Source organism: Mauremys reevesii, linkage group 1 (genome assembly GCF_016161935.1).
Source record: "Mauremys reevesii isolate NIE-2019 linkage group 1, ASM1616193v1, whole genome shotgun sequence".
In the NCBI taxonomy this organism is placed as follows: Eukaryota; Metazoa; Chordata; order Testudines; family Geoemydidae; genus Mauremys; species Mauremys reevesii.
Window position 1 is genome coordinate 184,584,735 of NC_052623.1, and position 21,871 is coordinate 184,606,605.

The 21,871-nt window shown below is 40.3% G+C and overlaps 1 protein-coding gene across 2 annotated transcripts in view; it reads right to left on the reverse strand.

The window, feature by feature from the left end:
* GBE1 (1,4-alpha-glucan branching enzyme 1) overlaps positions 1 to 21,871 on the reverse strand; it is a 298,040-nt gene that overhangs the window by 101,204 nt on the left and 174,965 nt on the right. For both annotated transcript variants that reach the window (XM_039535439.1, XM_039535447.1), the window contains exons 8-9: positions 3,268 to 3,383; positions 2,880 to 3,007 (exon numbers count right to left, since the gene is read on the reverse strand). In XM_039535439.1, coding sequence (XP_039391373.1) covers positions 2,880 to 3,007; positions 3,268 to 3,383 — 244 coding nt within the window. The remainder of the gene's footprint in view (positions 1 to 2,879; positions 3,008 to 3,267; positions 3,384 to 21,871) is intronic.

A 21,871-nucleotide genomic window follows, 5' to 3' on the forward strand; every position in this document is an offset into this window, starting at 1 on the left:
TGACAAAGATCAGGGCTTAAGGACAACTGAAGGGAGGGAAAACAATGCCCGTGGAACAGAGACCGGCGCCTTCCCCAAGGCGATCCATGTAGAGATGGCAGGGATTGTGATCGCAGTGCTGGTGACCGAGGGTGAGCCACAGAGGATCAGGGCTGCGACGCTAGAGATCTGCAGTGCGCTGATGGAGAGTGCTGCCTTGTCTCGGGGGACTGGCGGTGTTCTACCACTTCTGGAGGGGTCTTAGCAGCTGGCTTTCCCTAGTAGAGAGTCTGCCAGCAGCATGGGCAGAGGCCTATGCTCACTCAGTGCCGGGGGAGTTTGGGTCCCCTACCTAGGAGTCGGTGGTGGATACTTTAAGGGGCTAAGGGCCTTGACCAGGAAGACACATCCAATGTGGCTCCAGAGTGGCTGGCGGCCCGAACTGGGTCCTTTGCCTGATGCCCCATGGCCTTTTTTGCATGGTGCAGGGGAGCCATGCACCTTCATTTTCTTTCTGGACACTGGGGATAGGGAGCAGTGCTGCGTGGAGCCAGGTGCTCGGGGTGCAGTGCGCACCGAGGCTGAGGTAGTAGGCGAGTCTTAGAGGGATGATTCGGAAGCTGGACAAAGGGCAGCCTCCATGAGGAAAGCCCGGAACTGAATATCCCACTCCGAGTCCTGGGTCAAAAATTTTTACAGTGACACTTCTCCTTCACATATGATTCCCCCAAGCACTTCAGACAGCACTTGGGGGTCACTTATAGGGAGAGGCCTGTTACAGTTCGTGCAGGGCTTAAACCAGGGGTCTCAAACACATGGCCCACGGGGCTATTTCCTGTGGCCCTCCAAGCAGCCCACGCCCGCCCCCCCAGCCTACCTCCAGGCCAGGGGTGGGCAAACTACAGTCTCAAGATTGCCCCCCTCGAGCCCCGCGCCGCTCCCTGAAGAGGCTGGAATCACATCCCTGCAGCCGGGGGAGCTAAGGGGGATGGGGGGGGAGAGCAGAGGGCTCCGTCTGTGTATTGCCCTGGCTTTCAGGCACCGCCCCACCCCCCACAGCTCCCACTGGCTGGGAACGGTGAACTGCGGCCAATGGGAGCTTCGGGGGAGGTACCTGGAGGTCCGGCAAGCAGCATGCGGAGCCCTGTATCCCCCCTCCCCAGGGGCCGCAGGGACATGGTTCCATCTACGTCCCGCAGAGGAGCTGAGCAGGGCGGGACTGGGGCTGGGCCGGGGCCCAGTGTGCTGCATCCTGCCCTCCAACCCCCTGCCCTGAGCCCCCTGCCTGCACCTCAACCCCCTGCCCTGAGCCCCCTGCTGCATCCCACACGCCTTCTGCACCTCAATCCCCTGCCCTGAACCCCCTGCCTGTGCCCCAACCACCTGCTGCACCTCAACTCCCTGCCTTGAGCCCCCTGCCTGCACCTCAACCCCCTGCCCTGAGCCCCCTGCCTACATCCCAATCCCCCGCCCTGAGCCCCCTACCTGAACCTCAACCCCCTACCACACTCCAACCCCCTGCCCTGAGCCCCCACCGCATCCCACACCCTTCCTGCACCCCAACCCACTGCCCTGAGACCCCTGCTGCATCCCACACCTCTTCTGCAACCTGAGCCCCTGCCTGCACCCCAACCTCCTGCTGCACTGCAACTCCCTGCCTTGAGCCACTGCCACACCCCTCATGCACCCTCTGTGGGCAGGGAGGGGGTAGAGTTGGGGTGGGGACTTCAGGAAAGGGGTTGGAATGGGGGCAGGGAGGGGTGGGAAGAGGCGGGGCCTCATGGAAGGGATGGAGTGGGGACAGGGCCGGGGACAGTGAGGGGGAGTGTGTCAGTGATGCGGCCCTCAGGCCAATGAACTAGCCCTCATGGTCTTTTGAGTTTGAGACCCCTGGCTTAAACCTTGGAGAAAGGGGCATGGAGCAAAGTCCCTGCTGTGACTCTAATTTCTAACTCCTAACTACACTTAAGAACTACTTAACACTAACTACTATAAACAACTATTTACAAATCCCTAAGGCTCAAAGTCAAAAGAGACAAAACTGCTAGCCCTTGCTATGAAAGGAAAGGCACTTCAACTAACCACCACAGGCAGTAAAAAGGAACTGAGAGAGTATAGGGCCGGTGGCGCCTGATATACCGACACATGAGCGCGGAACGCAAGTGGGCGCCACAGCTGGCACTATGGATACCACTAAGGCAAAAACCTCCAACGACTGGGCACGTAGGTGCACACACACCTAGAATGGAATCGACATGAGCAAGAATCCTACTTGCTCAGAAACCCAGACAATTTTAATGTTAAATCTAAATTAGCATAAACATTTAAGAAACTTCAAAATTTATCATATTTAGCACAGAGGGGAATTATCAGTTATGCATATATTGAATTATATCAGCATATAATTGTCAATTATGCATATATTGAATTATATCAGCATAGTCTTTGGGACTGTTAATTGTGAACATTTGGTACCATGAATAACTAGTCAACATTTGGCAATCATAGAGCAATAACAAGCAAGCAAAGCAATGATATCTAAACTAAGAACCTTCATACAAGCTAACCCACAGCATCCATAATATCCGACTAATGGAAAGAAAAATCATCATTAATACTTAATTTCTACCCTCCCCCCCGAACACACAGATGATTGTATGAAGAAGGAACCAATCCACCCTTAGTATTTATCTGCTGATATTTTTCTTTAACAAAATTGTCACTAATAACTAGCAGGTAATGTTCACTACAATGGAAATTGATTCATTTTAAATGATGTGAAATATACGAATAACTAAAGAAGTTGTAATAAAGTCAGACTGACATTTCAAGAGTACACTTATTTACTGATACTATAAACTTTTATTCGGATATAAAGAAATGGCTAAACTTAATATTACCTCAGCTACTGTTATAGATTCTGGATGCAATAAATGAATCATGTGGTTGGCCATTATTAGATAAACGAGGGCATCTTCATCCACATGTAGACCAAAATATTCATGGTAATCTCCACTGAAGCCCGTACCTAGTGACCAAAAAAGATCAAGGCCCAAATATAATGAGTCAGATTTACAAGTGTGAAGCTTTTAAAAAAACCCAAACATTTGAAATAATCCATTTAATTGCAGCACAGCAAAAGATTAACAAAGTTGCTATTTTAAAATAGCTTAAATGTAGATCTACCCAGTGCATCTTTTTGTTATTACCATTTCCTGAAAAGTACCGCAGTAAGACCAAGAGGCAGGGTATTCTTTAATTAAAAACTAGATTGATTAATCTACTTACCAATTCCATGATGGTGATATAGCATAGATGTAACACCATCAAACCGGAAGCCATCAAAGCCATATTCTTCTATCCACCATCTCAAATTAGAGAGAAGGAATCTCAGAACTTCCCAACTAGAATATTAATAGGAACAATTTCTAAAGTTTAAGACATGAAAATATACAAAGTTTCCTAACACAATGTATTCTCTAGTTAATACTTATACCAGCCATATTCTACTGGATGTTGTTCCATCATAATGAACATGTCAAACAACGTTCTTCATTGTTTTTCCATACAAAATTTCATTCTACCAAAACAATTTTCATTTTGCAGCATGAGCTTGTTAGTCTATAAGGTGCCACAGGATTCTTTGTTGCTTTTACAGATCCAGACTAACACGGCTACCCCTCTGATAATTTTCATTTTAACAGCATGCAATTTTAAGATGGAGGAAGTTAGGCTGAATTTGTTTTAGAAATGACTAATCCAATATAACATCCATGTTACTTTTAATCTAGATATTCCTTACTACTACTTTTCTTTGTTTCTCAAAATGTGGTTAAATCCATAGAAATATGGTTTATGCTGTATTTGAAAAATCAGAACCAAAATTTCCTACTAGCCAAGGCTTAGCTCCAAAGTAAATTATACATTTCTGTGATTTGCAGATCAACAGAAAGCAAACATCTTACATTAAAATAATTTTAAAAACTCATTTTTTTCATTGGAAGAAGAAAGCTACCAATAACTATACTGCCTGTAGCCGGTTTAAAATTGTGACTAAATTATCAAAATTCAGGAAGTTGGAAAATTAAGGTTTCAATAGCAATGCTAGCTCAATTACATGGCACAATCTATATAGTTTATGCTACATATTGTACAATAATAACAATTACAATATGAATGAATATGTTAAATGACACATTTACACCTCAATCCTGCAATGCACTCTGTCTTTGCAGAGCCCTACTGAAGTCAATTGGGTTATATTGGGACTGCCTGCCCGTATAAAGAGAATTCCAGAAGCACGCTCTTACACACAAACCACAAATAAATAAATACTACTATATATATATACACACACTTACTGGTGCACTAACCTTTTCTTTGATTATAAAGTCCATTTATTTTAATTGCACATCTTTTTTTGGCCATAAGTTTTTCTTTATTTTAGCAGAAAGAAAACTTTTAAGGCTGTCTATGCATTTAAGCTGCCTGAGGTGCTTAAAATGTTAGAACACAACTTTTAAAACCTTTTTAAAAAAAATATCTACAGCAGCATAAGTTGCTAAAACACACCGACAAGCATACTTTTATTTAACAACATAAGCTGTTTACAGTCCTCAAAGTCTTCCAACATGCACTTCTTGAGTACAAATAAACCAGAGAGATATGCACAGAGTATTTGTAAGTGTAAATGTAGGCTGCATCTACACTGCAACCAGGGATGTAATCTGAAGCTTGTAGACATATCCAAACTTGCTTTAATCTACGTAACTCATTAAAGGAGCAGAGAGGACACAGTGACGTGGGCTGTACAAGCCTGCTTGGCCCCAGTGATCTCCACAGATTAAAAAAAATGAACTTGTGCCTTTTTGTGTTTTTATAATGGGTAAAAAGCACCCTGCAAGTTGTTCAAAAAATAACTTAAAAAGTAACCAAGTTTTTTGTTAATATTAGAAATTCAGGTCTCACCGACCCTAGAAAGCTACAGCAACTGGATAGCCGGTGAAATCATCAGATCACAAGAGTCAAAAGCTGAGTGAGAGGCTAAAGGAATTTTTAGTAAGATTCTTTGTTTGTTTTTTGACAACACCTATGTAATTTTAATGGACTACAAAGCACTCTAGACAAAAGATGCCTTTGTTAAAGAATAAGCATCCCTACCCTTCAGTTAAAATGTAATTGTCATAGGTTTCACCCCCACTCTGAAGTTTAGGGTACAGATGTGGGGACTTGCATGAGAACCCCTAAGCTTACTTACCAGCTTAGATCTGGTTGCTGCCACCACCCAAATTGTTTAAACCAGCTGTTTATGAGTCAGTTGGGAAACTCTGTCTTCCCCCTGAAAATCTCTCCCTCCCAAGTACCGTAACCCTTCGCTGGGTAACCTTGAGAGACTTCACCACCAATTTCCTGGTGAACACCGATCTAAACCCCTTGGATCTTAAATCAAGGAAAAAATCAATCAGGTTCTTAAAAAGAAGACTTTGAATTAAGGAAAAGGTGTAAAAGAAATACCTTTGAGAGATTAGCATGCAAGCTACTCTCACAGACAACAGATTCAAAACACAGAGGATGTTCCCCTGGGGGAAAAACCTTAGTTACACAAAATAAAACCCAATTTGATTATCCCTCTAATGCAAAAAGACAAAGTCACAAAAAAAAATAAACATAAGCTAATTCATTCCTTCTCTAATACTCACTACCCTGGGTGATTCCCTGATCTTTTCACTCCAGCACAGAACTTAATGAATAGAACAAAGGAAGAAGTTCCTTCCTTCCTCTTGAAACATCTTGTCCCCCCATTGGTTCCTCTGGCCAGGTGTCAGCTAGGCTAGGTGAACTTCTTAACCCTTAACTGTCTGTTTATGACAGTAATACTTAAAAACCCTCAAGAAAGTCCTTCAGAAAAATCTTATTTCAAATGTGAAACATGAAAAATAGTGTAAAGGTGAATTATTTTAAAAGTTATAAATACAGTAGAACCTCAGAGTTATGAACACCAGAGTCACAAACTGACCAGTCAACCACACACCTCATTTGGAACCGAAAGTACAGAGCCAGGCAGCAGCAGACAAATTTTTTTTAAAAAGGCAAATACGCTACAACACTGTATTAAGCAAACTGCTAAAAAATAAAGGGAACATTTAAAAAAAATATGACAAGATAAAGAAACTGATTCTGTTTGTTTCATTAAAAATAAGATGGCTAAAAGCAGTATTTTTCTTCTACAAGTAAAGTTTCAAAGCTGTATTAATGATATACCATATATAGAAGATTGTTGTGGAATAATATATTATACATCTTATGCCTTTTCTATTTGCAGCAGAATTCAAATTCAAAGTCAAGAGAGAATTAACATTAAGATCTTGATTAATCAGTATTCTAGTTAAAAACAAACAAAAAAAAGACATTAAAAAACTTCCAGTAAGCACAGCAGCTAATTTTATGTATGTTTTGTAACATTGAGTAATTACAGTGTATTTTCAAAAGAAATAGCTGACTTATCCATATAACTTAAAAACACAGGACAAATATGTTATAGTATGAGATGTACTAAAGGTCCTTAAACTAAAATAATATATTACATTGCATTCACTAAGATGAATTAGAAGGAAGAGTAAGCTACTATTTTCCACCTATGTAAATAGAACCAAATCAATTTTATCACTTTAAGCTGTAAATTAAGAGTTCTCTGACTGCAGAACAGTTTTGAATGTTCTCTGATTTACACAATAGGAATAAAGAAAAAATACTTGCTTTTTGTTGATTTAATCATGTTAAAATCCCTTTACACATTATTCACTTAAAAAAAAGAAATTAATTCATTTCACACCAGCTTTGCAGATATGCAGTTTTCTCATTATTTAGTAATCTGTACTTTGAGTCCTACATCAGACAGGACCTCATCTGGGAAGAATCAGGAAAAAAACAGAAGCTTCTGCCAAGTGATAAATCATTCATGGTGATGTGGCCAGCTCAAAAGTAACATTTATTGATTAAAATATTTGAAAGTGCACATTTAGTGCCTATTCCTACTTAATTATTTGGGCGCAGGGAATTCCTTATTTGTTGGTACACTGACCTTTGGTTATAATGTAATTATTTACAGGTTCTGTTCAGCCTAAATTTGCCTCAGCAGCTGCTGGCATATAGAGACACCACAAAACTCTCATGCTATACAGATGCAGAGGCTATTTTGCAGAGGTAATCCTCAGAAACAGCCACCTAATGTGTACCTAGTACTGTTCTCTCTCTCTCAACTAATTGGAATATGATCCAAGAGAGATCACTCCTCCCCAAAATTAGGGAAATTTAGATACTAACCTTTCTAGATGCAACCCAACCTTTGGGGGCTCAAATCCAGTAGTATAAATGAACAACTCTGTTTTCCAGCAGAGTTGTGCTCTTTCCTGGATATTAAAAATTAATAAATACATTTAGTAAAAATTAGTATGTAGATCTCTCAACTTAGAAGACTGTTTTAGAATAATCTGGGAGACAATGTTTTTTAGTTAATTGATTCAGAGATACATAAGAAGATAAATAGAACAAAGTAGCACCTTGAACAGATTAGTCTTCTATAAAATGATAAGTTTCAAATGTCAGAAAGCAAAGTAAACTATCACCACAAAACTATTGATATCTCTATGTTAATCTTCACAAAATACAAAAAACGGAGGCCTCTCACATGCAAGTGCCCTTTGCAAGTATAAATCTAACAACTGCTCCTACTGAGAAGTATTTAAATACGGTTAATATTTAAGTGCTCATGCTGTGAAGATAGGAAGGTTTTGCAAATATGCAGTTATTAAGCTTAAATCAGATACTAATATAAAAGAATAGATGAATGCTATATTTTTATTGAGAGAAATGTGCTCCAATATTGCCAAGACAGACAAGTGATTTCTGCTTTAGCTAGCACATAACTCAAATCAATGCTAGTTTTTGCTTTCCTGTCCCCCTCCACGCCTGCAATTACAGATTAATGGCCTTTGAGAACATGCTTCAATAAAGAGTATCTTTATCACTTCCTGAAGTGTAGTTCACCATTCTTAGGGCACATTCTCTCTTTTACTAATGAAAGTTTAATAAGGGAAAACATTAATAGACATACGGCTGTTACATTTTTTTTTGCACTATATTAGAGTGGTGCTTTATCTTCCCTGAAAACTTGAGAGTTTTCATGTCAGAAACCCGTCTCCCCTCAAGTAATTTCACAATAAGCATTTATATACCCAAGTTTTTAAAATGGATAATCATGCTTAATACTTAAACGTTTCAATTAAAAAAATAAACTGAAGTAAATTCAGGGCTAAACATATTTATATTGTCTATCAACTTTTATAATGCAAAAGACGTTTGTACTCCAGACAGCTGAAGTGGGAGCTAACAAGTCTGAATTGTCCAAGGAAAGAGACACAGCTGAAGTGAAATTAAAACCGTTCTATTTGACATCTAGTGTTCTTTATTGATTCAAGGATTCTTTAGGGGATTAAAAAAGGGTCTTTCACTCCAATGCCAGATCTGAAAAATTATACAAGAGTATCTTCATCATTATCATCCACATATGGATAAAGAAAGATGGCAGGCTCTCTATCTTCAGGAATTGCTTGGAGAGGCTGAGGGAATGTTCTATGAACTCTCTGCTCTTGGGGATGTGGCCTGCTCAGAACTAAGCAGTAATAAGATATATTTCAATATTTCTGTTCACATATAATGTTCACTGACACATTACAAATGCCTAACAGCAAATAATAATAATGAAAGGAAACTTTTGCCAGACAGTCTTAAGAAGGAATGGTGGACATCTCCTGTAGAATTTGTGACACTAATTCAAACACAACCACACACTGCCAACCCCTAATTACATGCAGTTCTTATTAAACCAGGAACGAATTTGTTTCTATTTTTATTGAGTTGATTTACTACTCCATCACCCAAAATGGGTCATACTCAGTGTACATCAGTGAGATTTTACAACATGATTTTGGAAAGAATATATTTTTCATACCAGATGTTACTTCCAGAGCATTTACTCTATGAAATTTTCCTTTGTGCATGAACAGAAAACTAGTCATTTATCCAGTACTCTGAAATTTCATTATTAGACAAATGTTGTTTAACATGGAGTCAATTTGCTTTAATAGCATCTGACCTTAGTGTCCTTACAATATTTCATAAAATGTCAGAAAAGTCATTTTAAAATGTTTTGTCTTTTGTTTTCATAACAGCAACACTCTCCTCCCCTTCCTCTGAGGTCCAAGCTTCTGTCGATATCTTAGAGGTGTAATGGCTTGTCTACATGGTGCTGCAGTCCACACCAAAAGAGTATAAATTATAGTCTGCACTAGCATGTCATCCACTAACCGAACCTTGCTGGAGAGCACTCAAAGTTTCATAGTGCACATTAATGTAGTCTTGTTTCAAACAATATTATGTTAGCTTGTGCTAGGGAACTTTCAGTGCATATCAGCAGATTCCAGGTGGGCCAATTCATGAGACACACACTAGTACAGACCAAAATTTACATTCCTCTGCTGCAGGCTATAACATTGCCTAGACAAGCTCTCAGTCTAGAGATGGTGGCTGTCACACGGAAGTATCTGAGCAAGAGAGGAGGCCTTGCAGTTCCTAACCACCAGAGACAAGAGGTGATAGGTGATATTCTACATGGCTGGAGATAGATGACTATAAGTAGACAGTGGACACCAGAGAGAAGAGAAGCAGAAAGAATTCCATACAACTATAAGTTTCAAATCGATGCCAGGTCCTCAAAATGAAAACTATGGGAAGATACTGTGATACTGTATGAAAAGGATGATGACTATTTATATAATTGTTGCTACCACTCTTACATAGTTGCAAAAAGTCTTTACATGTAAGATATCATTTTAAAAATTATACTCTGCTTTGTAGGATTATCACATTTATATGCCTGTATCCTCTTTTTATATGAAGTTATGAAACTTTGCTGTGTGTCTGTATCTCAAACATGTTCTGTTCCTGGGTAACTCCCACCAGACAAATTTACATTCAAACTAGCCTTCACTGGTTGATGGGGCATCCATGTGGTGATGGGCCATTGAAAGGAATACGCTCTTCAGGGAGCCTTTCCTGAGGAGGCCTCGTACAGTGTGGAGCCAATGGCTACCCCTATGATTCAGCAAAGCATGTAAGGACATGTGCCCTAAGATGCCATCTTTTACCAGTAACTTCTCATGCGACCATGGACCCCATATCAGCCAGTAGCTTTCCATTGCACATGGGCTGAGCTATAAATTGCAAGTTGTGACATCAGTGCTTTGTCTTCATTCCTGCTTCTCTGGACTGTGATTTTTTAAGGAAGATTTGAACGCAGGACTGAATAACTCCCAACCTGCTTGGGTGACCCAGAGAAACTTAAACTAGCAGATTTAACTTCACTGCAATTATCCTGACCTGCAAACTCTGAAATCAACTGTAACGTGTAGGATTCTTTTAACCATTTAAAAACTCTTCTTTTCTTTTTTATTATTAAACTTTTAGTTACCGAAGGAATTGGCTTCAGCATGATATTTGGTAAGATCCAAAGTATACATATTGACCTGGGTAAGTGGCTGATCCTTTGGGATCAGAAGAACCTTATATATGATGAATCTGGTTATCAGTAACCTCTCATCTGAAGACCAGATGTCTGGGTGGTGATAGGGGCTGGATTGCCTAAGGAGACACTGTTTTTAGCTTCTTGGTAACTAGTGTGGTGATACATGGGCTTATTTTGTTACTGGTTTGGGGAATCTATAAAATAAACCACCAGTTTTTCAGGTGTCTGCCATATCTTTTTTTATCAGTCTGTCCTGAATTTGGCACTCTCAGCTGTGACCCACACCAGGCATGGCCCACAGATATCTCTCAAGATTCAGCAGGTCCAAGGTAACAAAGAGATGTACAGGGCACACATGTGGAGGCAGCTCGGTCCAACCTGTAAGAAAATCAAGCTTCCCCTCAAAGAGTTCTCCAGCTACCCCAGGAAGACAGATTACCCTTGTTGAACATTCAATACTCAGAAGAATCAAAAGAACATTCTGCAAGGATGTTCAAACAACTGGACAGCATGTTACTGTCGCGATCCGATACATAGTTATGGCTCTGTATGGCCAATTGTCGGTCCACGGCCATCTTGTCCAGCTAAAAAGACAAGGCAGCCTCCATCTTGGACCAGGTTCTTGTTGTATAGGAGAGGGCAGAGACTCAATCCTGCCCAGCAACACTGGCTGTGTATGCTCTCCTGTGTTTTTGTTTTTTTTCTCTCTCCTGCTGGGCCATCTAAAGGTCAGGCTAGTTCTGTGTGTGAAGGCCTGATTCTGCCCGGCAACCTGTTTTTTTTGGGTCGGTCGTCTGGAGGTCAGGTTAACTCTGCCCAGCGACTCACTTTCCTGCTCTTTTTGGACCCAGTCATCTAAGGGTCAGGTTTGTTTACTTGTCAACTCCAGTGTGCCATGTGTAAATCCTTCCGACGTGGGGTGGCAACAGCTCGAAGCCTGAAGGGAGGAGGGACCAGGGAGCCAATCAGATGTTGACACGAGTGAGTGAGACCCTTTCTATAAAACTAGGTTTCCCCCCAAAATCTGTGTGGAGCATCCGCGTGTTAGCTGAAGGACTTGATCACCCTTTCGGCCAGGGTCTCCTCCCGGTAAAGTGCACTCGTGTCGTATCGTTTGGATTCGTTGTCGTTTGGACCCGATCCCTGTCAACTCGTCATGCTTCTGGTGTCTGTTCTGCTGGTCATCTGCGCCTGGAGTGCGGTATTTGCTTTTTGATATCTGACAGTTAGCTTATCTAGCCTTTTATTTTTTCCCCTCCCTAACTTGGTACCAAATATCTACTCAGGATATCAGGATTGTATTAGTGAGCTCAGAATTGCACAATTGCTTAGCTAGCTTGTATAGCTGTTCCAGTTGTTAATTGAATTGTTAATTGCAAACTGTTTTATGTGTTTGAATCACTGCTCTGTCTTTGTCCGGAGTGAATGAATCTGGGAGCTGTCTCCACCTGGGGATTAGCTGACCAAGGGGTTCCTGTCCCCGCGGTCTGAATGAGTGGAATCTGCCCAGCTGCAGCCTCACCACACTCTGGGTTACCCTTAGTGTGAAAGCAAGGGTGGTTGAGGCAGTGGCCCGTGGGTCTCTTTCTCTGTGTTGCACCGGGCACCGCTCTGACGAACCCGATTCCCATCGTGTGTGATAGGTGTGTCTGCCTATTTGGTGTGGTGAGCAGTATAAAGTGTATTATTACTGTGTTTTGGGGTGTGTTTGTACTTTTGATACCATCCCAGCCAAAGTTGCCTACTCCCCCGGCCCAAGTTGTAATTATCCCCTAAATAAACGCAGCCACTTGGCTTTTCACTGTTATTCTGGTCCTGCCTGTTTTTCCTGACTCAATACCAAGCTTTAACGAACCGCAATCTATTTCGGACAGTTACCTTCCCAGAGCCAAGACATGAGATGTCACTCTAAGTCTACAGGCAAGGATCCAGCAGTGATTATTCATATCTGCCCTAGTGACACTGCATCTTAAAATATCGCACAGATAATACATGACTTCAGGGAACTTGGAAGCATACTGAAGAAATATGTCCAAATGATCTTCTCAGAGACCAGTTAGTTTCCACAGTCAACAGTTTTCATACCAAACTACCCTAGAATGCCCAGCAATACTAACAAATTTTAGACAAGTTCTTGGAAATCTCTCTATATTTGTCTGTTTTGTGATAGAACAAAACAAATCATAGTTTTGTCACACAAGTGTGACTTCTAAGGGAAAATACAATATTTTTAAGTCTATTAAATTTGTTTTTAAGGTCTTACAGTTCAGCAAGAACAAGATGTGAGGAGCACTCTAAAGATTCAGTCTTCATTAACGATGGAAAAACTTTAAGGGTAGGAAGTTCAACAATATGGACATTTATTGAAAAATAAGAGCAGTAATATTCCCTTGTAAAAACTGTAAAATAAGGTGGATAAAAAGTTAATAAAGAACTGTTTTCTGTTCTATTATATTATCTGAAACTTATTATGGAAGAGTGCTGGTGACTCCATAGTTAAAGTTAAGTGGAATTTGCGGTTTAATAAACAATTTTTCAAAGTGCCCTAAAATCCACAAGCACATTCAGGTCATTTTGACAATTGCTATACTTCATCTGGTCTTAAAGTAAGGTTAGTGAGGCAAATGTTGAACCATTATGGTCCTGGGAGTCCAGAGAATGAGGGGTCAGGCAGAGTGGGGACCCATTATTTTATTTTCCCCCTTCTTATAACTTTGAGCACACTTGTGTGCCAAGTCAGGATAGCAATATTTTCAAAAGTTACAAGAGGCTATATAAATTGTTATGCACTTAGGATGCACACCAGAAAATGTGATTTGTCCATGGCATCACCAGACTGGTATAACAAGCTTGTAAAGATGATCAGCTCATTTCACACTCCCTTGGTGGCTTAGGGGATCAGGCCATAGTCCTTAAATCACAGAACCATCCACAAAGCAAGAGTTCTCAAAGAAGGACTTGAACATCTGCTATTTTCAGCTTGCCTTCCATTTCAATGCTTTTGAAAGTTTTTCAACAAGTGTAAACAATACAATGGGGTAGCCTTTGGCAAATCATTTTTAAGGTAAAGCACAACTTTTTGTTTAGGAGATGATTTTTCAAAATGCTCTGAAAATCCATGTGCATAGTCAGTTGTTTTGAAAACTGCTGTGCCACATGAGGGCAGGGATAGACTTAGTGATGCAAGTTTGGAATCAGTTGGACACAGGTTTCTTCAAAAATATATTCCCCAAAGAAACTGAGCTGATTTTCAAATCTTACAACTTTTTCACAGAGATAGGGTGAACGGTGTGACTGACATTCATTTAAAAGCAAAACAAAGAAACAGAACAACCAACCAACAAACAAAAACAATGGACTGCCCCTGAACTCAGCTATTCAAATAGTACCAAGAACCAGTTTAGAAATGCAAAATTTTGAAGTTATTACACTACAAAGTTTTTAATGCTTCTCTTTACAGATGATTCACAGCTCTGGAAGTTCTTCAGACTCTTTGCAAATGACACAAAGGAGAAAATATATTAGCCTTAAACCCCCAAATTATTAAACTGAATCTGCTCTTTTGGAGATTTGTGTGCTGGGTTCATTAGCACTCAACTTGCTTTACTGGGCTCATTTTGGAAGCAAGACTGTTGTCTGCAGTTTTGAGCAAGTGTACATTAATGCTATGTACACATCTGCCTGAGTCCCACCTGGGAGTCTGACAGTCAATACTGTATCCAGGATATGAAAAACAGGCTACTTCACACTTCTGTGAACCTCCTATGCTATTCCCCCATGGAAGCCCCTTGTAGCCTGCCCACAACTGTTCTGTAATCATGCCTACCCCACTATACAGTTTTAAGAAAAAACAAGAAACAAATCACTGTCAAAACACTGCTAAACAGAGACAGTTAAATATAGCTGCAATACTGCATATCATTCCAGACCATAAAGGGTGACTAAAACCTAAACTTTTGCAAATCAGGAAATAGAGTTAAGATAATGTCTCCCACACAATTTTAACTCTGCCCCATTTGAAAGATACCCCAATGGGTCTCAGAGAGAGATTATAAGACTACCCTTCTAGAACTTGTAGAGGGCAGCAAGGAAAGTGAAACAAAGCAGGGTATTCTCACACCTTGTCTTTATGATAACAGTAGAGTTAGACTAGGGTTAGTAAAGATGAGCTATCTAGGCATGACAGACCACTTTGTCTATTCCAGAGATAAAACCATCCAGAGATGCCAGATGTTATAATATATGGAGATATACCTATCACATAGAACTGGAAGGGATCCTGAAAGGTCATTTAGTCCAGCCCCCTGCCTTCACTAGCAGGACCAAGTACTGATTTTGCCCCAGATCCCTAAGTGGCCCCCTCAAGGATTAAACTAACAACCCTAGGTTTAGCAGGCCAATGCTCAAACCACTGAGCTATCCCTCTGTTAACCATTCTTTATCCTAAGGACTCCCTCTGGGATTCCCCCAAGGCTAGCCTTGACAGAGCCTGGTGGTGCACTGGGATGTGTGCCTAACAGCAAAACCCCACAGAGGAACAGTACAATGCAAAGGATAGAGAGGGTGCATGGCACTGCATAAATGTCAGTATAGGCTTGACATTCTGATGGGTATTGAGAGGAAGCAATGTAGCAAAACACTTTTACCTTCCCCTTTCTTTCTGACATATTTAGTGGAATATGGGGAGGTGACTGACAGCCATATCCTACAAAGGTTGGTTTTTTTTGTTTTGTTTTGTTGGGTTTTTTTTAAATCATATATTGATAGATTTTAGAACTAAGATAGATCAGCGGTTATCAAACTGTGGGTCTGGACCCCGTTTTAATGGGATTGCCAGGGCTGACGTTAGACTTGCTGAAGCCCGAGCCCCACTGCCTGGGGCCAAAGCCAAAGCCCAAAGGCTTCAGCAGTGGGTGGCAGGGCTCAGGCACCTCACCTGGGTCTGAAGCCCTGGAACTTCAGCTTTGTTCCCTCCACCCAGGGTGGCGAGACCTGTGCGGGCTCAAGCTTTGGGGTCCCTGCTCCTAGGGTCATGTAGTAATGTTTGTTGTCAGAAGGGGGTTGTGCAATGAAGTTTGAGAAACTCTGAGATAGAATATTATGATAATCTTCAGCCTCTCAAATATCAAAACTCCACCACAAAGCCTACCCGTCCCACCAAAAAAGGAGGATCCATGATCCTTCTGGATGCAGCTGCACTTTCCTTTCTGATGGCAAGGTCAGGCAACCTGCTGCACTTAATCCATGGATCAGTACAGCTACACCTAACATGAGAAGATGTGTGAGACCACGAATAAGAGACAGTATGGAACTGTGCAAGACATAGCACATACATCATGGAAAGTGGCAGATTTTCTTAGGATGTGTCAAATTTGGTCCTAATACCTACTGCAACTGTCTCCAAGGGGACAGAGATGAGATTGAATGGGGCTGTGGGAATCATTACCTAAACTCTCTACTTCCCAGTTTTCAGAAGAATAAACTTAAGCCATCCTACATATTCTGGAAGGGTACAAGAGACTGCTGGGCAACTTTAACTCTGCATTTGTCAAGGCTAATTCCCCACTCTGGCATTTTGAGCACAGAAGGTGGGGGCCTGCAAGGACTTTAAAAATTAATACTGGCCATTCCTGGCTTGTATTAAACTTCCAAGGTTACAGCTTCTCTCTCACCTTGGATTGGTAGATGCTGCCACCACCCAAGTGCAAAACCCCTCTGAGAACCCAGGAAAGCGTGCTTGGGAATTCCTTCCTGTGGGGTACCCTCAAGCCCTTTCACACACACACACCTGTGTTCTTCCCCCCCCCCCCATGGAAGAGCTGAGAAAGAAAAAAACAAAGGAAATCAGCTGTTGCCACCAGCTAATTAAACAACATGTGCACAAATCTCTTAGGACACAAAAATCCAATTCTGTTTTTTAAAAAAGGTACATTTTATTAAAAAACAAAAGGAAGAAAATATCTGGGAACTTAGGCTATTGCTAGATTTCAAAAGAGCAACTACAAAGATTAAGCATCAAGGATAGTTTTTTGAGGTCTAGCTTAAAGGTTACAAGCAAAACAAAACACCTGGGGTTAGCACAGAGGAGTCCACAAGCCATAAAGAAATAAAAGGGATAAACCTAATCACGTCTTCCTAGGCATTTCCTGATCTACTTACATATCTGGAGTTTTAAAGGAGTAGCTTCTAGGTATGATCCTGATTATTTTCAGACCTGGCCCCAAACTTCTTACAGCATAGTTCTGCCCTGTCCTCTCAGTCTGGGAGAACAACCAGACAGACAGACAAAAGGGGAGTCTTGTTTCAATTTTTAAAAAGTTCTAGCCTTCCCATTGGCTCTTTTGGCCAGGTGCCCATTTACTTCCTTTTACCTATGCATAGTAGTGACTTTTAACCCTTTACAGGTAAAGCGAGTAAAGAACAGCTACTAAGAGGGATTTTATAGCTAACTGGCTGGGTGGGTCCATAAAAGGGAGCTCCTCCCTGTAACCCCTTCATTTATCATAGCATTAAATAAATAAATAAATAAATAAAAATCACCACTTTTTAGCAGTGAAATATACATATAGTGATGTGTACATGACATTTAGCTAATACATTGCAAGACAAGGTTATTGACCTGAGCAGCTACCTCAGACAGTTACAAAATAAATTATCAAAGTTTAGGCCCGAGATTAAAAGTAGACTGGATGAGATTATTTCCCCTTAAAGCATAGGATCCTGTGGAAAAAAAAAATATAAAGATGATTCACAGATCAAGTAGGCACTATTAAGATGGGATAAAGATATAAATTGGTGTATCCTGGAAAGGATAGGGCAGGTGAAATGTAGGTATTATGAAATTCTAAACTATAACACTGCATACAATGCCTCCTACCTCCATTTCCATGCTAGTACTGTATACGTGATGTAAGGAATAAATTAAATACCACAAACCAAAAAGACACCAGAAGCTTTTAATGTAGAGAAGAACAAATGTGTGAAGTAACTAGCTGTCAAGATTGTTGAGGCAACAGATCAAGTGTTACTGTAGAAAAATTACATCCAGGGGAAACGTGAACAAAAAAAAAAGGGGGGGGGGAGGGGGGTGGTATGCCTAGCGGCCAAATAGCATTTACTTGTTCTAATCAAATTCTAATATTCTAAATATTCTAAATATTCAAAGTGCTCTCCCTTATGCAAACAGTAAAAAGAAAATGCATGTATTGAAGCCTATTATCTGTAGTTAAAGTTTGCAAAACATACATATTTTAATGAAAGCAATCTACTTTTTAAAAGTAGGCTTTTTCTAATGTTGATAAAAAGCGTGAGAACCTCAGTTATGATTGGGACACCATTAGCACTTGAAAACAGTACTTTCATTTAACAAGAGCACTTTATATTGAAAATATTTCCAGTTTTCCATATACAAACTCTACATTAAAAAAAAAAAAAAAAAAGATTTTCCTAACACAAATGCAAACATTTATTCACAGATTCAGTTCTGCTTTAGTCACCTTTACATTTCTCAATTTTATTTTTAAATTGGTTTGCAACTTTAAGTTCCATTCAGTCCAGAATATGATTTAGGATTTTGAAACTGAATTAGTTAACTATTATTAAATTCTACCCATGGACTCCAAAACTGATTTGAGATCTCAAACAGTTAAACAGCCTTAAATTCACTTTTAAATTAAGCCTGAATAAAATGGAGATATGACAAGCATGAACAATTCTTTACCAAATTAAACTGACATACTCTTAGACAGCTGACAAATATGTTTTCTATAACTGATTTGACCTAATGACATCTCATTCCTAACCACATCCTCTTCACCCGCCAAAATAGGTGCAAAGTCGAATAAAAAGTGTGGGCTGAAGATCAGAACTGCAACAGAATTTTAATTACATCTCTACCCCGATATAACGCTGTCCTTGGAGCCAAAAAATCTTACCACATTATAGGTGAAACCGCGTTATATTGAACTTGCTTTGATCCACCAGAGTGTGCAGTCCCGCCCCCGAGAGCGCTGCTTTACTGAGTTATATCCGAATACGTGTTATATTGGGTCGCGTTATATCAGGGTAGAGGTGTACTTGGTGAAAGTTACAGTACTTCAGACATCTTTACTATTCTAGTTATAGCATCGCTCTTATCTCAGCTTGCCAGTAACAATACCCTTTGTAATAATCTCCTGTGGCCTACTAATTATATAACATACAAAATTCAGCATTGAAATGATGCATACTGGATCCTGAAGGTACAGATACAACCTTTTCCTTTGCTCACACAGATTGGAGGATCCAAAATATACATTTCCTCATATCATAATGACAATTCTGTCACACACCTCAAAGTAATCCACACAAGTCCTCATATCAAAAACATACCTTTACCAAGCAGGCCAAACTACTTTCTCCACCAGTTAAAGGAAGTACAACTATCACAATGATTTAATCTGCAGCAAACACAAATAATTCTTATCGGCTACTGAAACATCTTATATTCCTGTTCCCATCACTGTGGGAGGGAATTCCCTAGCTGACATGACAGAGCAATCTGGGGCACATAAAAGAGAAATGGTTGCACTGTGCCTTTTTGGTCATATAATAAGAGAGGGACTCTAGTGCAACTGTTTTGTTGGGAGCGCAAGAGTTGCTTCAGTTAGCCCTGGCATTGCATTTAGTAAAATACTATAAAAATTAAGATTAATTTATACATGCCTGCTGTCCATCACCTTTCTGTAGATCCAAAATTTAATGTGAGTTTTATAAACAAAAATATAACGGTAAGGAAATCTAAAAGAGTTCCAATAGGACATGCACTGTATATGAAGGATTATGAATTTTAAATTACATAACCAAACAAGTAGTGTGGTGTGACAGTAAAGCATGTTTGCTTCCCATCCCTCCATCATGCGCACCTCCAAAAACACCAACAAAAACAATCTCTTCCGGTATGGTGGGCTTTTAAAAAAAAGTTTAACTTAGATCTTCAGGGATTTAATTAAAATAAGATCTCATTTTGAACTGCAGTCCTTAAGGTGGAAACTTGCATATTTTACTGCTGTTTGTTTTGGGATTTCATAAAACCATTTTCACAAAGGGGAATTGAAAAACATGCTGATGCTGAAAAACATTGTTAACTGTGTTATATTCTTTCAATCTTCTTACTAGATACTATTGTTTAAACTAGCACTATATCTTCTAAATATTAGAAGCCCTGTCTACACTGGCAAGTTTCTGCACAGTAAAGCAGCTTTCTGTGCTGTAACTCCTGAGGTGCACACATTGCCAAGCCACTTAGTTCACAGAATCTGCAAAGTTGTAGCGCTGTAAAACAAACACCCTAATGAGAGGCGTACAGCTTACTTGCACTGGGGCTACGACACTGCGGTACCAGTGTAGACACTCTGGTCAATTAGAGTGCTGTGATTGGCCTCCGGGAGGTGTCCCATAATCACTGTTCTCGCCTCTCTGGTCATCTGTTTGACTCTACTGCCCTGCCCTGCCCTGGCGTGACCAGCCATTATTCCCACCCCATAAATTCTTTTTGAATGTTGAAAGTCCCCTTCCTGTTTGCTTGATGACATGTATAGTGGTCTCAGCGCATCTTTCCAGGTGGCATGCCTGCTCCATGCATCAGGTGATCCCCTGCTTGGAGCAATGCCGAGCTGCTGGACCTCATCAGCATTTGGGAAAAGGAGGCTGCCCAGTCCCAGCTGTGCTCCAGATATAGGATTATGATACCCAGGGCTGGCTCCAGGGTTTTTGCCGCCCCAAGCAGCAAAAGACAAACAAAAAACATAGTATGGAAACAGTGAATTAGAAACATGCAAAAGAAATTAAAGTCTATGCAATGGACTAGTTCCATTTAATACACAGCATAGTCTTCAAGTTTAAGCCTTTTTGACAAGATAGCTAATCAATTAATTATTATATTTATAGGTTAGAACAAACAGTTAAATAAATTTTAAGTTTTTCGGCAATTCATTCATAATCATTCAACACTATACAAAACAGACTTTGCAATCAACTATTTAGATTGTACCCCACTGAACAACCCCCCCCCCACCTTATATGCATGGAACCCATTCCCCAATATATCCCCCAAAGAAAAGCAATCCACTACAATACCTTGTCACTGATACTAGTCTACATCTTGAGGATAGCAATCAGTTTAAAACTTGGTCTATAATTCATCCAACATTAACTAGTGCCACAAACATATTTGGCTGCAAATGTAGAGCAGGATAACGTGTGGTTCAGCATTGTTTCAGAGAATCTTAGGTAAACCGTAAATATAGACCAGGACAAACTATGCAGATTTACTGGTCACTCAAAACAATTAACAGGAAAGAACATTTTTAGCCTAAGCTTTTAGACATTAGCTTTCCCCAAAATAGAAAGTTAGGTGCAAATACTACCATGGTACTAGCAACAGCAGATGTTATTTATTGCTGACTATCTAATATCTTATACACAGAATGTAATAAAGTTGCATATGATAGAGGAGATCAATATTTTTCTTTTGTTTGCAGTTCAACACACCAAAAAAGCCCAACCTAAAACAAACACTGGTCAAATTCACCAGTACAGCATGATCTAAGTTACATGCACTACACACAACTAACTTATTCCCTATGTTCGATAAAGCACTACTCTCTCTAATCAATGCTAACACAGGGAAATAGTAGTTAGTCCCTCCAGTTTTAAGGTTGCTACCTTAAACAGTTTCCTGTTAGAAGCCAGATTTTCATCCTCCCTCCAACTCAACCAAAAGACAAACTGGTTCTCCTTAAATTTCATAACCCAGGTTTCCAGATAAAATTTATTTTTTCTGTGAAGTTTAGAAAAAAGTCAAGGGATTTTTAAGTTCTGGAGTTTCCAAGATTTCCACGTTTGTTTGGTTTTTAAATAAAACACAAAACAACAAAAACCCACACAATTTTTGGCATCTTATGCCTCCACAATGGTTGGCATTTTCTCCTCCTTGCAGGCCTGGCCAAGAAACAGTACTTTTTGTTTTTTGGGGTTTTTTTCAGGGGGAGGAGAGACAGGGAAGGGAGATAAAAGGAGCTTTGAGGAACTTGTATACGTTATAAAGAACTGTTTTGGCTTTGTAGATATAAACATTTAATATTTTTAATAGTTTATTATCAGTTTACTTGCTCCTATTGGGCTGAATCTTGCCAAGTAGGAGACTTCGTTGTCCAGCCTAATTTTGCCAACTCTCACAATTCTAGCAACACCACTCAGGAGCTTATCTGCAGGGCAGACAGAAAGACCCACTGCTCTCTACGGAGCATGCTCTTCTTTGGGCACTCAGAC